This window comes from Mauremys mutica, chromosome 9 (genome assembly GCF_020497125.1).
Source record: "Mauremys mutica isolate MM-2020 ecotype Southern chromosome 9, ASM2049712v1, whole genome shotgun sequence".
Lineage (NCBI taxonomy): Eukaryota > Metazoa > Chordata > Testudines > Geoemydidae > Mauremys > Mauremys mutica.
Window position 1 is genome coordinate 68,113,948 of NC_059080.1, and position 16,910 is coordinate 68,130,857.

General features: G+C 38.5%; 1 protein-coding gene across 5 annotated transcripts in view; it reads left to right on the forward strand.

Moving 5' to 3' along the window:
- ACSL3 (acyl-CoA synthetase long chain family member 3) overlaps positions 1–16,910 on the forward strand; it is a 105,626-nt gene that overhangs the window by 37,137 nt on the left and 51,579 nt on the right. For all 5 annotated transcript variants that reach the window (XM_045030528.1, XM_045030529.1, XM_045030530.1 and 2 more), the window contains exon 4: positions 13,482–13,659. In XM_045030528.1, coding sequence (XP_044886463.1) covers positions 13,482–13,659 — 178 coding nt within the window. The remainder of the gene's footprint in view (positions 1–13,481; positions 13,660–16,910) is intronic.

Below are 16,910 nucleotides of genomic sequence, written 5' to 3' on the forward strand. Positions count from 1 at the left end.
TGCACATATGTACATGAAATCTGCATGCTTCAATGCAGTTCATGGCAGATGTGGTATCCTCAGTCAAGTGTGTGCTGATCAAGAACCAGTAGACGGCAGTATTGTGCTCTTTAGGACTTCCAGGAAGGGTAGAAAGCGCTGCTATCATCCCAATAAAAAGATTAAAAAAATTCCTGTTAACATTCAAAGTAAAGCAGGTTCCCCACCAAAAGAGATTATCGTCACCAAAATTAACCATGCACATGTGGTGTTTTATTTATAAAAACATGAAACATTAAAATACCCATAGTAATGTGTGTATACCTATGCGTATATAGAAACCAGGGGTAGGCAACCTATGGCACGCATGCCAAAGGCGGCACGTGAGTTGATTTTCAGTGGCACTCTCACTGCCCGGGTCCTGGCCACCAGTCTGGGGGGCTCTGCATTTTAATTTAATTTTAAATGAAGCTTCTTAAACATTTTAAAAACCTTGTTTACTTTATATACCACAATAGTTTAGTTATATATTATAGACTTATAGAAAGAGACCTAAAAACATAAAAATGTATTACTGGCACGCAAAACCTTAAATTTGAGTGAATAAATGAAGACTCTGCACACCACTTCTGAAAAGTTGCCGACCCCTGATGCAAACAATTGTTAGTATATATTAGTTTGGTTTTAAATTGTCTTACAGAGGAGCTCTAACTGATGGGGAACCTTTTCCCCAGCTCTGGAGATAATGTCCTGGTAAAAGGGAAATACTGTACAGAAACATTTGCTTTCATAAGGAGTGTGTACATATAATCTATCTTGATGCACAGTTCCCAACTTTGTCGGGCTGTAAAGTAAGCACAAGAGCAAGTTAATGTTTCATACAAACTGGGCCTGCTTGTGAGTACAGATTAACATTTTGGCCACAAGTAGTCTTTCTGGGTTTGTTTTCTAAGCATAATTAATGCCATAAAGTTTAAGCATTAGGAAGCTTTAGACTATTCCGTTATGCAAGTAAGTGTCTGGAAGTAGCGGAAAGCTGGAAAATGTGTAGAAATTGACCTACTTATTTGTTCTTCTCTCTAAATTTTCAATCAGGAAATTTTAACTAAACTTGAGACAACAGTTCTTTATGATAAGATTTCCATACTTGATGCTGTGCTGCTTTGGTCCATGGGGTGGCACTGATGCATAAGATTCTTTGTTTTTAGAATTTCTTAGCATTTTCATTTTATGTTAAGAAATGCTGTCTTTTCTTTAAAACGTGATATAAAATGTTTAGCAAACAAATCAGACTGTAAAAATTTTACAAGGTACTTTTGCACATTTGTCTGGTAAGACTCCTGTTTAAATCAGTGAGAGTTTTGACAATGAGTTTCATCAGGAAGGACAGCAGGAATTGGCTCGTACATTTTTTGAAATGGGACTTTGGCCTAATTATTGTCTCTGAAGTCAATAGTAAAACTTCCCATAGAATCTACTGTAATTCTCTGCAACTCTGCTGTAAAGAACAGATTCTGAAAATTGTTTGAAGACTAACATGCATCTGCCAGACATACTACAATAAATCTAGATGTAATGTCTTTATAGAAGTCTTATTTTTCAACTAATTGATCTAAAGTCATAAAGCCTATCCCCTAGAACAGTGGTTCTCAAACTTTTGTACTTGTGACCCTGTTCACATACCAAGCCTCTGAGTGCGACTCCTCTTATAGATGAAAAATACAATTAAATATATTTAACACCATTATAAATGTTGGAGGCAAAGCGGAGTTTGGGGTGGAGGCTGACAACTTGCGCCCCCCCCCATCCTCATGTAATAACCTTGCGACCCTCTGAGGGGTCCTGACCCGTAGTTTGAGAATCCCTGCCCTAGAACATATTACTACTTTAGTTGAATAACTACTAACTCTCAGTGGTCTTTTTGCTAGTTTTCCTATTTAAAATCATTCTATATTATCTAGTTCTCTTTGTAAAGACAGCTTGTCACTGTTCAGAGTAAGCTTTTGAACATTTACATAATAATTTGTAACTTTTATTTATATGGTGTACTCATCAATCTTAAATTATTTACAGAGGGTAGTAATTATTATTGCCAGTTGGGAAGCTGAGTACAAACTGGTGAGAAATGACTTGCTTTGGGGTCACTCAATAAGTCAGTGGCAGATCTAGGCCTCCTGAAAGCCAGTCAAGAGCCCTGTCTACTGGACCATGCTCTCTCCCTGAAGAGGCATTTCACTTGTGCAAATGTCAGTAAGTTGAGTTAGATCCTCTTTAAAAAGTAAAAAGTTATGCTTCTGATTTTCAGAAGCACTGAGTAGCCACAGTTCCATTTGAAGTCACTGGGAACTGCAAATGCTCAGCATCTCTGAAAATCAAGCCTTACATTAATTTGCTGTTTATTGTGAAGTGGACTGATGTCCCTGATAGCACATGCAAATACTGATTATTAAACTAAGTTTAAAGGGATACTAAACAGAAAATCACATTTGTTTGAAAGATTTGTATATTCTGTAGCTGAGAACAATTCCCAAGACTACTATAAATGAATGCAGTTAGAAAAAATATAATTTTTCTCTCTTTTTCTTTTTTTTGCATTTGGCAGTACTGGATCTGTATTCAGTTTTCCAGTTCCTTCTGTAGTGGGACAGGTGTTTTTCTTTCCTGATGAAAATACCTTTTAAACATCAACAAGGGAACTGGCAAGCTTTTTCCCTTCTCCCGGAATGACTTTTTCAAAAAGCCAGGAAGTGATAATCTTGAAAATAGTTGAAAATTTAGCTGGAAGCCTAATTTAATTGGAAAGATTCAGTGAATTTAGGTTGTGAAGAGGACATTTAGGATTGGTTTTCTTCATCTTGTATGCTTTTGTGTTTGAAAAAAATAAATTGACAAATTTAAAGTAGAACAAAATGTGAAGGTTAGTTCTAAACTGTAAATTGGACCACATATTTATGAGATTATAAACCAGGCATAAAATTCTGGCCTCATTGAATTTAATCACAAAACTCATGTTGATTTTAATGGAGCAAGGATTTCACCCCATGAATTTATTTTCCATAGATCTTAAATGTTCTATTAGTGCAGAAAAGACATGGGATAATATGTGATGGCATGTAAAAATATGAAGGTTTTATCAATATCGAATGGCCTCACTGCTCATCAGTGGTAAAGGGAACTACGCAGATCATCTAAAACAAGTGCCGACAAACTTTTATACCTCACAACACCCATTTAATCTATTTATGCCACAGAAATACTGTCTTACAAATGTATTAGAGAATTTTAAAATTATATTGGGGTACATTTGCTTTCATCCACCTCCAGACACAGGCTCCCTTAGTTACCAGGAGTCTGTCTTCAGAAAATCAAAAATATTAAGAAGATGAACATAGCTTTTATAGACGTAAAAATGTTGTGATTTTAAGGCCCATTATCTCAGGGACCTTCCAGGATTAGACATACCGTAGATACAGGATCATGTTCTAAGTTTGTGAGGCCAGTCCATCTGGTTGATCTAATATTGAGTCACATGCTTCAAAAGCAATAGTAATAGACTAAATCCTCTATTATTTGCCTACTGTTTTAGTCTCTCTAAATTAAAGAAAAACATATAAAAGAGAATTTATTGCAAGATTTGGAATAAAAATGTAACGGTGGGAATCTTCAAACCCACCCAATGTTGGTCAGGCTCTGCTGCCATTAAAGTTAATGGTAAAAATCCCCTTGACTTCAGTGAGAATAGAGCTTGGCAAATTCTGAGCAGTTTTTTTTTTTTTTGAAAAATTCACTTCACACAAAAGAACAAATAGGTCACCATATATATATAGTTATGGGAAATACTACCTGTCAGTGGTCCTGGCTAGCAGACCTGCAATTTGTGCTCTAGGCACTCTCTAGGGGTGACTTGGGTTTGAAATGATCTCATAATCTCGAAAGAGAATGTAGACAAATCCTAGAGGTGCTCCATGTTTGTGGGTCACTGGCTTCCATATGAAATTTGCCTAGCTTATAAGAGAACAGTGTTTTTTCAGTTTCTAGTCCTGCAAACAACGTGGATTCTGAAAGTCAAACTAAGTTCTTTCCTTTTCATGCATAATCAATAAAGCCATTGCAGCCCAGATTTTGCCATCAGTTACAGGTGTAACCACACTAGCCTTTAGTTTGGGGTTTCACAGGTATAGGTTTTTATTTTAACAAGTAATTCAAGTTTTTTCGTATGTTGGTAGTGTGTGTGCGCGCATGCGCTTTTTGAAGAAAGAACTGGCTTCAGATGAAATTGTTTTAACACTGGCAATAAATGCTTGTGAAGATGGAAGGAATTTTTTTATAAACAATTTGAAAGCAGTGTCCAACCTTTTAAAATCAGAGAAATGCAAATTAACTTATTGTTCATAACAGGGTTCTTGCTTGCATCTTTCAACCTCTGTACATCTAGGTGCCAGCCCTGCAACAGACTTTTTACAGGCAGACCTGTTGGCCTTAGTGGAACTCTGCACAGATGAAGGGACTCTATTTGTGTAGAGCCATTTGCAAGATCAGGGCCATTTTTATTAAAAGGCTTGAAGTCTCTTTTTGAGAATTGCCATGAAGTTGCAGTTTTGCTCTAGCTTTCAAAAGCCACACTCAAGTGTTTTGGCAGAGTTTTTTTGTAACTTTATTGTACCACTGTCTGTTCATGTGTTTTGTCAGTAGAATTCAGTCCTTCTCAAAACTGTGAGCCAGATACATAATGGCACTATGACTGTTTACACCATCTGAGGATCTGGCCCTTGTGTATTTAAAGTTAAGAGGAAATAAGCATATGGGTTTTATATGTATACATTTGTGTTTTAATATTAGTATAAATATGATGCGGCCCTTTTTATAGTGGTTAGGTGATTTTCAAGTTTGTGAAAATCTCTTAATTCACCTTTGTGCCTCAATTTCCCCATCTTTAAAAATGCTTTGAGATCTGCAGATGAAAAGGGCTATACAAGAGCTTAGTATTACTAATGAACAACTGAAAACATGTTTTGTGTTTATATATTTTCTAATATCTCTGAACATGTCAATTACTTAGGCCTGGTCTACACTAGGAGGTGGGGGGTCGATCTAAGGTACGCAACTTCAGCTAGGTGAATAGCGTAGCTGAAGTCGAAGTACCTTAGCTCGAATTACTTACCCGTCCTCACGGCGCGGGATCGACATCCGCGGCTCCCCCGTCGACTCCGCTACCGCCACTCGCTCCGGTGGAGTTCCAGAGTCGACGGGAGCGCGTTCGGGGTTCGATATATCGCGTCTAGATGAGATGTGATATATCGAACTCCGAGAAATCGATTGCTACCCGCCAATCTGGTGGGTAGTGAAGACGTACCCTTAGTGGATTAAGGAGACCTGGTTGACATAATTTATTTAGATTTTCAAAAGGCCTTTGACAAAGTCCTGCACAAGAGGTTACTAAAGAAGCTAAGTTGTCATGAGTAAAAGGCAAAGTATTGTCATGGATCAAAAATTTGGCTAGGAGATAGACAGCGAAGAGTATAAGTAAATCATCAGTTTTCATCATGGCAATAGGTTAGTGGAGTGCTTCAAAGTTCTGTACTAGGCCAAGAGTTTAATATGTTAATGATTTGGGAAGGGAGACGAGTAGTGGGATAGCAGTATTTGAAGATGACACAAAGTTATTTAGGACGAGTTATTTAGTCACTTCAGGACGAAATGCAGAGATAAAATTTCTCGATACTTTAAATGACTGCTTCATGGAGCAGCTGGTACGGGAACCCACGAGAGGAGAGGCAACTCTAGATTTAATCCTGAGTGGAGCACAGGAGCTGGTCCAAGAGGTAACTATAGCAGGACCGCTTGGAAATAGTGACCATAATACAATAGCATTCAACATCCCTGTGGTGGGAAGAACACCTCAACTGCCCAACACTGTGGCATTTAATTTCAAAAGGGGGAACTATACAAAAATGAGGGGGTTAGTTAGACAAAAGTTAAAAGGTACAGTGACTAAACTGAAATCCCTGCAAGTTGCATGGGCCCTTTTTAAAGACACCATAATAGAGGCCCAACTTCAATGTATACCCCAAATTAAGAAAAACAGTAAAAGAACTAAAAAAGAGCCACCGTGGCTTAACAATCGTGTAAAAGAAGCAGTGAGAGATAAAGACTTCCTTTAAAAAGTGGAAGTCAAATCCTAGTGAGGCAAATAGAAAGGAGCACAAACACTGCCAACTTAAGTGCAAGAGTGTAATAAGAAAAGCCAAAAAGGAGTTTGAAGAACGGCTAGCCAAAAACTCTAAAGGTAATAACAAAATGTTTTTTAAGTACATCAGAAGCAGGAAGCCTGTTAAACAACCAGTGGGGCCCCTTGATGATCAAAATACAAAAGGAGCGCTTAAAGACGATAAAGTCATTGCAGAGAAAGTAAATGGATTCTTTGCTTCAGTCTTCATGGCTGAGGATGTTAGGGAGATTCCCAAACCTGAGCTGGCTTTTGTAGGTGACAAATCTGAGAAACTCTCACAGATTGAAGTGTCACTAGAGGAGGTTTTGGAATTAATTGATAAACTCAACATTAACAAGTCACCGGGACCAGATGGCATTCACCCAAGAGTTCTGAAAGAACTCAGATGTGAAGTTGCGGAACTATTAACTAAGGTTTATAACCTGTCCTTTAAATCGACTTCGGTACCCAATGACTGGAAGTTAGCTAATGTAACGCCAATATTTAAAAAGGGCACTAGGGGTGATCCCGGCAATTACAGACCGGTAAGTCTAACGTCGGTACTGGGCAAATTAGTTGAAACAATAGTAAAGAATAAAATTGTCAGACACATAGAAAAACATAAACTCTTGAGCAATAGTCAACATGGTTTCTGTAAAGGGAAATCGTGTCTTACTAATCTATTAGAGTTCTTTGAAGGGGTCAACAAACATGTGGACAAGGGGGATCCGGTGGACATAGTGTACTTAGATTTCCAGAAAGCCTTTGACAAGGTCCCTCACCAAAGGCTCTTATGTAAATTAAGCTGTCATGGGATAAAAGGGAAGGTCCTTTCATGGATTGAGAACTGGTTAAAGGACAGGGAACAAAGGGTAGGAATTAATGGTAAATTCTCAGAATGGAGAGGGGTAACTAGTGGTGTTCCCCAAGGGTCAGTCCTCGGACCAATCCTATTCAATTTATTCATAAATGATCTGGAGAAAGGGGTAAACAGTGAGGTGGCAAAGTTTGCAGATGATACTAAACTACTCAAGATAGTTAAGACCAAAGCAGATTGTGAAGAACTTCAAAAAGATCTCACAAAACTAAGTGATTGGGCAACAAAATGGCAAATGAAATTTAATGTGGATAAATGTAAAGTAATGCACGTTGGAAAAAATAACCCCAACTATACATACGTTGGAAAAAATAACCCTAACTATACATACAACATAATGGGGGCTAATTTAGCTACAACGAGTCAGGAAAAAGATCTTGGAGTCATCATGGATAGTTCTCTGAAGATGTCCACGCAGTATGCAGAGGCGGTCAAAAAAGCAAACAGGATGTTAGGAATCATTAAAAAGGGGATAGAAAATAAGACTGAGAATATATTATTGCCCTTATATAAATCCATGGTACGCCCACATCTCGAATACTGTGTACAGATGTGGTCTCCTCACCTCAAAAAAGATATTCTAGCACTAGAAAAGGTTCAGAAAAGGGCAACTAAAATGATTAGGGGTTTAGAGAGGGTCCCATATGAGGAAAGATTAGAGGCTAGGACTCTTCAGCTTGGAAAAGAGAAGACTAAGGGGGGATATGATAGAGGTATATAAAATCATGAGTGATGTTGAGAAAGTGGATAAGGAGAAGTTATTTACTTATTCCCATAATACAAGAACTAGGGGTCACCAAATGAAATTAATAGGCAGCAGGTTTAAAACAAATAAAAGGAAGTTCTTCTTCATGCAGCGCACAGTGAACTTGTGGAACTCCTTACCTGAGGAGGTTGTGAAGGCTAGGACTATAACAATGTTTAAAAGGGGACTGGATAAATTCATGGTGGCTAAGTCCATAAATGGCTATTAGCCAGGATTGGTAAGAATGGTGTCCCTAGCCTCTGTTCGTCAGAGGATGGAGATGGATGGCAGGAGAGAGATCACTTGTTCATTGCCTGTTAGGTTCACTCCCTCTGAGACACCTGGCATTGGCCACTGTCGGTAGACAGATACTGGGCTAGATGGACCTTTGGTCTGACCCGGTACGGCCTTTCTTATGTTCTTATGTTATGTTCTTATTAGACAAGTTCAGAGAGGGACATGAGGAACTGCAGAAGAATCTAACCAGGCTAGATGACTGGGCAACACAATGGCAAATAAAGTTCAACATGCAAAGAAAGACACACATTGGAGGGGGAAAAAAATGAAACAACTCATACATCTTACAAGGTGCTAAATTAACTGTATCAACTCAGGAAAGGAGTCTGGGTGTTATTTTGGAGGGTTCAACTAAGACCTTAGCCCATTGTGCAGCAGCAGTCATGAAAGCAATTTACATGTTACCATTCATAGATTCCAAGGCCAGAAGGAATCATTGTGATCATTTATTCTGACCACCTGTATAAAACTGGCCATCAAACTTCCCCAAAATAATTCCTAGAGCCTACCTTTTAGAAAAAAAGTCCAATCTTGATTTAAAGATTGCCAGTGATGGAGAATCCACTATGACCATTATAATCAGTGGTGGTTGCCTTATCTAAAATATTGCATGTGGTATTGGTCACCGCGTCTCAAAAAGGCTATTCCAGAATTAGAAACTGTTTGGCTGTTCATAAAAAGGCGACGAGACTGATTAGCGTAATGGAAAAACTCTAATAAAAAAGAGTAAAAAGATTGGAATTGGAAGACTAAAGAGAGGTGACATGGTAGAAGTATATAAAATAATGAATAATATAGAAAAGGTAGCTCAGGAGCTTCTGTTCTCCCCATCTCATAACACAAACGGGGACATGCACTGAAATTAAAAAATGGGAAATTAAAAACTACTAGTAAAAGGAAATACAATTTTCATACAATGTGGGACTGTAGAACTCACTGCCACATGATGTTATTGAGGCCCAAACCTTAGCATGATTCAAAGAAAGATTGGAGATTTGTATGAATAACAAAAATATCTAAAGTTGTAATAGTTAATGCTAACATAAATTTTGGAAGAGATTAAACCTCATTCTTCAGGGTTTAAACAGGTCTTTTCCTAATAGTTAGAGATCAAACATGGAGGGAAGATTAGCCTGCATGTGCCTATTGTGGGGTTTCTTGCACCTTTCCTCTGAAGCATCTGATACTGACCATTGTCAGAAACAAGGCATTGGATGAGAATGAGATGGATTATAGATCTGATCCAGTATGGCAATTCCTATGTTTTGGATATATGCATGGTGCTTCTATCTGAGAGTGTATATATAAAAAACTGCATTTGGTTTTATAGCAATGAATGTGGGGAAGCAAGAGTTGGTTTTGTTTACCTGGGTTTTTTATTATTTATTTGTATATTTTAAAACAAAATGATCATGTTGGAAAAAAATAAGATTCTAATGTTTGTAGGGTGATATTTTCAAAAGTGCTCAGACTTGGCTTAGCCCAGTTGACTTTAGTGAGAGTGGAGTTGGTCCAAGACTGAGCACTTTTAAAAAAATCCCACTCCTAATATATTAAATGTCTGGACAAATATGTAGAGAGGCAAGGTGGGTGAGGTAATAACTTTTATTGGACCAGCTTCTGTTGGTACCTTTTCCAGACCTGAAGAATAGCTCTCTGTAGCTTGAAAGCTTGTCTCTCTCACCAACAGAAGTTAGTCCAATAAAAGATATTACCTCACCCACTTTGTCTCTCTAATATCCTGGGACCAGCCTGGCTACAACAACACTGAATGGACAAATGTGTGAAAGAGATTTGTCCAAGAACCACTAAATGATTATTCTCTAATGTCATAAAACATTTCCAAATGTTATTTGTATATGACATTTTTTCTGTTTAACTAAAAGTACTAACGTATATTAACTTTCATAATCAGTATAATTTTAGCAATTAATTTGCTGTTTAGATAAATGAAAAAATTAGATGCACTAGAGGGCAGTATTTATTTTTTGTTTTCCACTCTTAAGGTTGACTGCTTCTTCAGGCGACCTTTTAAGCACTGCCTCAGTACATAGTATTTCTGACAATGTTTGGATATAAATGTCTGATAAGAGAGATTTTTCTATTACTTTTGACCTCTTAGAGCCTAACATAACCTGTGTGCATATTTAACTTTACATATATGAGTAGTTCCTATAGGGACTGCTGAAGTGTGTAAAGTTAAGCATATACGTAAGTGTTTGAAGGATTGGGATCTTTATATAGTAAACTGATTATTAAGTTTGGCACTAAGTGCTGCACACTGGAAAGAACCTCTGTAAACATTCACACTTTGTTGTTGTTGTACTCTCTGTGGATTAAGAACCAAAGTTGTTGTAAATTTATTTTAAAAATCAGAAACCCTTTTCTTAACAATGACTAAATTAAAATGCAAACTAACCCATCATAATTTTAAAAATCCATTATTGGCATTACCTTACAAAGGTTCTGAAATACGGATTTCCAATGTGTCTTATTTTTTTTTCTGAACCATCAAAGTGAATGATGAGGAAGAAAGTATCATTCTACCCTACACCATTTAAAAAAAATACTGAAGCAGTGCAAGGGAAATTCTAAAAATATTTTTTAAAATTCCAAAATACTGATTTGATAGGCAAATATATATACAATATTTTTGTATGCCTTGAGGAGGAAAAATGGCCTTAGTAATCTGAGTAGTGTTAACTGGTGTGTATATCTATGTGTGTGGGGGGGTGAGGGGTGGGGAATAGGAGGGTCATGGTGCTAGAAAAGATATAAAGAGTTGTCTCCAAGTGGTTAAAGAACAACCTCTTTTATAATATAAATTGATCTTCTAACTTCAGCTGCTGAAGTGTGGCAGTTTAGGTAGGAGTGTGAACATGAGGTCAGGTGATTGGAAGGGAAAGGGATTTGGAATTAGGGTACTTGGAGGCAGGGGTGACAGAACCGGAAAGGCAGTGGAAATATTTTGTGGGCTCTGCTCCTACATAAATACATGGAGATGAGAGTGGGATCTGGAGGGGCTGCTGCAGCATCCAGGATCGGGTCAAGGAGCAGGTAGGAACCACTGGGATCACCTTTCCCATCCTGGAGCAAGCGGCGTCTGTGCTGCCGAGAATCTAATTCTCCTTGCTCCCCCTTCCTGTCACACACACACCCCCCAGCTGTGTTCTGCCACACTGTTTGGAAGCCTGGACGGGGGAGATGAGGCTTTGGTTCACATCCTCAAAAAATGTGTGCTTGGGAAGGCAGGAGGAAGCAGCATATAGATGGTGGTAGGACATTGGCATGTCATGGAAAGAGGAACAAACAAGGATGCAGGGGACCGTGGGGTTTGGGATAAGGAAAATGAGCTCAGCATATGTGTATGTGCGGGGAGATTAAGGATATATCTACATGGCAATCAAGTGTGTGGTTTCAGTTCATGTATATGTACCCAAGCTAGCTTTGATCTAACTAGCTGAGGTACAATTTGTGAAGCCACAACAGCATGTGCTGTTACCCAGTGTTCCAGGTGGGCTTGTACAACGTGTGCTGGGGTGTATGCTGCTGCATCTTCACAGCTTCCTGAGATAGCTAATAGAGGTAAAATTTCCTTTGTTAATAAAAGCTCATCCCAACTCCCCAAACACACCTGTATCATTGCTAACCTCTGGTGGAGGAAAGCACTGATTTAGTCTGCATCATAAGATCTGCTGAAGCAGGACTCCCCTTGTTCAGATGTTGTACACTAAATTAGTTTAAACTTTTAAATATAACATGTAAACAAACGTGTGTGTTGAAGGGCTAAAGTTGAAATTCCATTGCTTATTTAAAGGATCCCTTTCCAGTCAGCTAGTAATTTGTTGTTTTGACCTTCGCTTGTATTTCTGCAAATTATATTGGCAGGTAATGTTAAGTTCGAGTGGATGGTGTAAATCACACAGGGAGATAGCGATAAATATTACATGGCAGTAGGCCCCTGCTTGGTGCCTTTAGTATAATAGGATGAGAGAAAAATTTAGTGGTGATGATCCTAAGTGGGTCCTGCTGCTCATTGCTCCAGGCGACTTTATACCTAGGTCTGGCAATGAAACTGATTTCCAGGTCTGCAAAGAATGCTGAGTCTTTTGGAAATTTTTTCATCCCAAAACAGAATGAAAATCCAAAAATTTGAATTTTTTTACAGATCAGCTAAATGCACAATATTTTGTTTAAAAAACACAGAGACAGACGGAATAGTTTAGTGTTTCCAAAATGGAATAAGATTTATAGACTCCTGGGCTTCCTGGCTTTGTGGCAACCAGTCAGGTGATCTGCTGGGAGTTTGGGAGCCAGAGCTACCAGGCTCCTGACTCCTTGGCTGCCCAATTTTTGTTGAGGTTGTTCTTTCTTTATGAATAACCCCAGTACCTGCCTCTACTATTGCTCACAGCTTTGTCGAAAAGCAGCTTCTAAGTGAAGTTAACTAGAGTTAGGTCAGTTTCACAGCTGCTATTTAATGGTGGATAGTCCTGAAACTGACAACCATCACGTCCATTTCAGTCAGCTTTCTGAGCTCCTAGGCTCTGTGGCTCTGCAGTAACCCGGGTTTTCTAGGCCAAGGCTGGGGAGCCCAGGCTTCTTAGCCAAATGGATGCTGTGGAACTGGGGAGCCTAGATTTCCCAGAAGCCCTGAAGATAGGCTGCTGAGGTGCTGGGAAGGGTGGGTTGGCAGGTGGGTGAATTGGTAGGAAACCAGTAAAGCAAAAAGAATATTTGAAAACATTTTTTACTACTAAGCTTTTATCCTTTTCTTAACATGGAATAAACTTTTTAAAATCTTAAATACGTAAGGGTTAATTACTGTGGTGTTAAGCATGGCCTCAGAAGACCCCAAATGCGGTAGACATACCGTACTTCCTAAGTGGGGAAGCAGAAACAAAAACTGTGATACCTATTAGGAGATGTCACAATCCTTGTGAATTGTGGAACCGAATTGTGTGCCAGTTCTCTGGGGTGGTAGTGGGGAAATGTTTTGGGAGGGACAGTAGAGTAGGAGAGGATGTCCTAGCATTTTGAACTACATCTATCTTGTGCTTCTTGTACGTGGGGTTGTGGTCCACAGTATGCCACATCCACCCTACAGCCAATTTCTATGCCCTCAACAATCACATAGTTTCCCTTTACCAAACCATTTAACTTGGACTTTGAGGGACAAAACGTGGAACTTCCACAATGCTATAATTTGTTTTAATTCAAGAATGTTATCCTTTGGCAGACTTTGATAATTATATTTTTAGGCTTACATCGTTCATATTTTCACATGGGTTAAGGCATAATAAGGATCTTCACTGAAGCCCAGGGGCCTACCCTTTTCTAAATTACACTTATATAAATTTATATTGCTTTATTAGGTCATCCTTGGAAAATACACTTGGCTCTCATATGATGAAGTCTACGTTAAAGCTACTAATTTTGGAAATGGCTTAGCAATATTGGGGCAGCAACCGAAGACTAACATTGCCATCTTCTGTGAGACTAGAGCAGAGTGGATGATTGTTGCACAGACCTGCTTTATGTGCAATTACCAACGTAAGTACTTTTCTTCATTGACCCTATATTTTTAATACCTTTTGGTTTCGTGACACAACCTGAAAATTCAAATTGATTTTGAGGTCACTTTATGTATTAGAGGTTTATTATTTGTATATATTCTATAAAACAAAATATTTTAATCTCAAATGAAATATAGCTATGATGCTAAACTAAGTCTGTCCAATTCTGTTCTGGCGTGTTACGTTACAAACCTCTAGATGCAGAAACTTGTGTGTGTTCTATCAAGCCTGGATCCACAATTGTAGTCAAGTCTCAGTAAATATATAAAAGTTAAATAAGTATATCTTCCTCAGACCAGTTTGTGCCCTGCTTCTCTGTGAGAGATGAGCAATGAGGAGAAACAATCTTCAATTTTTTTTGCTGTTGAGTCAATGCAGGTTGCTGTAGTTCCTTCACAATAAAGTAAATAAATTAAAAAACCCTGTAAGAATTAATTGAATTAAGTGAGTCAGATGTAGATTTCAGATTGGACACTTGCTGCGTTTTGCATTATAAACTGACTTTTTCATTGTTATAAATTTGATTTGAATTAGGATTTATGTTCATTTTATTATATCAGACCAAAACTATATATCACTGTATCTGAGATTACCCAATTTTCTTTCAACCTTATCTCTTATCCAGCACTTCACTGTCATGAATTGACCTGTCAAATTAAGTTTCCTGGTGTAAGTAAAGTTAACTAGATTTAAATCACATGCACTTTAATTAGCTACATTGTTCTGGTTAGGACTAATAATGTTTGTTCAGGAACCCATTTTGGTTGGCCATGTAGGTCTCCTAAACCTCATTTATCTGTCTTAATTCTCCCGTTTCTTCGTCTTTTCTTCTCCTGCTGCATTTATATTCCCACTGTTCTCTTTCATTTCCATCCACCACTTTTCCTCAATCCACCGAAGAAATGGCTGCTCTGCCTCAAGTGATCATATTGGTCCAGCCATTTCTTGAGATGAATTTTTCACACACTCCAGTAAAAGTAGAATTCGAAAGATCTATCTAAGTGAAAACAAAGGAGAAACTAAATAAGAAGAAATAGTAAAAACGTTGATTCTGTTTGGAGATCTGTACACACTATACTATAGCATTTGCAGAAGGTCTGTATTGGCACCAAAACTCTACACCAGAGACCAGCCATTTCAGAGTCAAGGCAATGTCAGGAGCTGTCATGAGTCACTGCAGCCTCATTGCTTACATTTCACATTTAATATAGTGGTAATGTAGGCTTTATGGCACTGTATTTAAATTTTTGTTTTCTAAATTCTTTAAGGATGTCTGTTTGTTAGTTACTTATGGTGTCCTGCTAATAGTGGTTAGCTTCGTTTGAAGGAGTGTGGTAACATTTGTTAGGATGCATGCATTTTGTAAGGGCAATTGTAAGTACACCGTTTTATTTGACATGCAGGAGGAGACTTTCTAAGACACTATTATAAACTGAGCACCTACGTCTCCTTTTTGCCTTTTCACAATATTCCTCCATAATGTTGGTCTTCCTGTTCTGTTGCCTGTTTCACTGCAACAGTTGTTACAAGGTGAGCCTCTTGAGTGAAGGTGTAATTCTGGACTCAGAATCTTTCATTCGGGAGACCTCATCCAGAAGAGATTAGACGTTGTAAGAGCTCAAGAACGCACTTTTTTCATTGTGAAATCTGTGTTGGTGGTTAAGTATGTTTTGCTGGCCCCAGCAGGATGAAATTCAGGCTCTACTGAACACACAGCAAGGTATTGTAGATTCCCTGCCATGATGGACTTTTCTGGACAGCTCTTGTCAGGGAGCACCATTTTCTCTTCCTACCTGAGCTATACATGTAACAGATACATCCAGATTTGGCTGGTGGCTCACCTGAGTCCAACTGTTCATTTAGCAGGAAGAGGCCAGACTCAATTTATTGGAATAAAGGGCAGTGCAGGGCCATACACATCTCTCCATCTGCTAGGCAAAGAAAGCATCCTAGCAGATCACCTGAGTCACAAGTACTATGCTCATCAGAGACTGGGGTCTCTGAAAGATGCTATAATCAAGTCCGTATTTCAGAAACAGGGGAAACCCCCCAAATAGATTTATTTTTCCACTAGACACAACACTCTCTTCAATTCTCTAGATTCTTGTGTCAGAATTTCCTGTGTCATCCCTCTTATGCTTCTACTCCTCCGTGTTATCAGGAAGATAAAAGCAAGAAAGAATCCATGTGACTTTTTCACAGCTCCACAGATGAAATAGCAAATATAGTTCACAGACTTGTTGTCTTATGAAAACAGAACGCTCCATATCATCTTAACCTTTCCAATATCTTGGTCTTGGAAATGGGGTCAAATCTTGCATCCAGAAGATTGGAACATGTTACCTCCGTAGAAATAGAAAGCAGTTGTTTATTGGAGATGCAGCAGCTATTAGTGGAGAGTCAAAAGGCCTCAGCCAAGCCCAATTCTTTTGAAATGGTAGAGAATTTTCATCCTGGGTGTACAGGAGGAGAAACAGCATGGTCCAGTGGATAGGTCACTGCATTGGACTGTAACTTGGGAAACATGATTTGTTGGTGCGACCATTGAACTGCTTTGTGACCCTGGATAAGTTGCTTACCCCTCTTTGTGCCATCCCATCCCCAGTCTTTAATGTTTGGATTGTAATCTCTTTGAGACACAGTCCCTTCATCCCTAAATATTTGTACAGTGCCTAACACAATGGGGCCCTGATCTCAGTTAAGATCTCTAGGCACTATTATAATACAAATTATAACAATATTAGCTAAAATTGGGCAACTCAATTGACTTATCTGATATTTTTATGCAGTATTCTTTTGCCTTTAAGGTTTGAGTCTACACTGTCTAGGGAAGCAATCCTGTAATCTTTAAATATCCCTATTGTTAGATAACAATAAATATGCCTATTGTTAGATAATCCTCCAAGGATAGGGATCTGCACTGGCAATTCTCCAATGAGTAGGGTTACTCACCTCTAACTGGAGACCTCTGATTATGTTACCTATGCAGATCCATCCTCCCTCCACTTCTGTTGAATCCATTATTTTCTGAATGAACAACCAACGGAATAAGATACACATGCACAGTTCATTTATTTTATCCTTGCAAATGAAATAGATTTACAAATTTTAAAAAGTCTTAAAAAAATTGTAACGTAGTGAAATGTCCCAGTGTGGATGGTGTAGCGCAGGGATCGGCAACCTTTTGGCATGTGGCCCACCAGGATAAGCACCCTGGTGGGCCGGGCC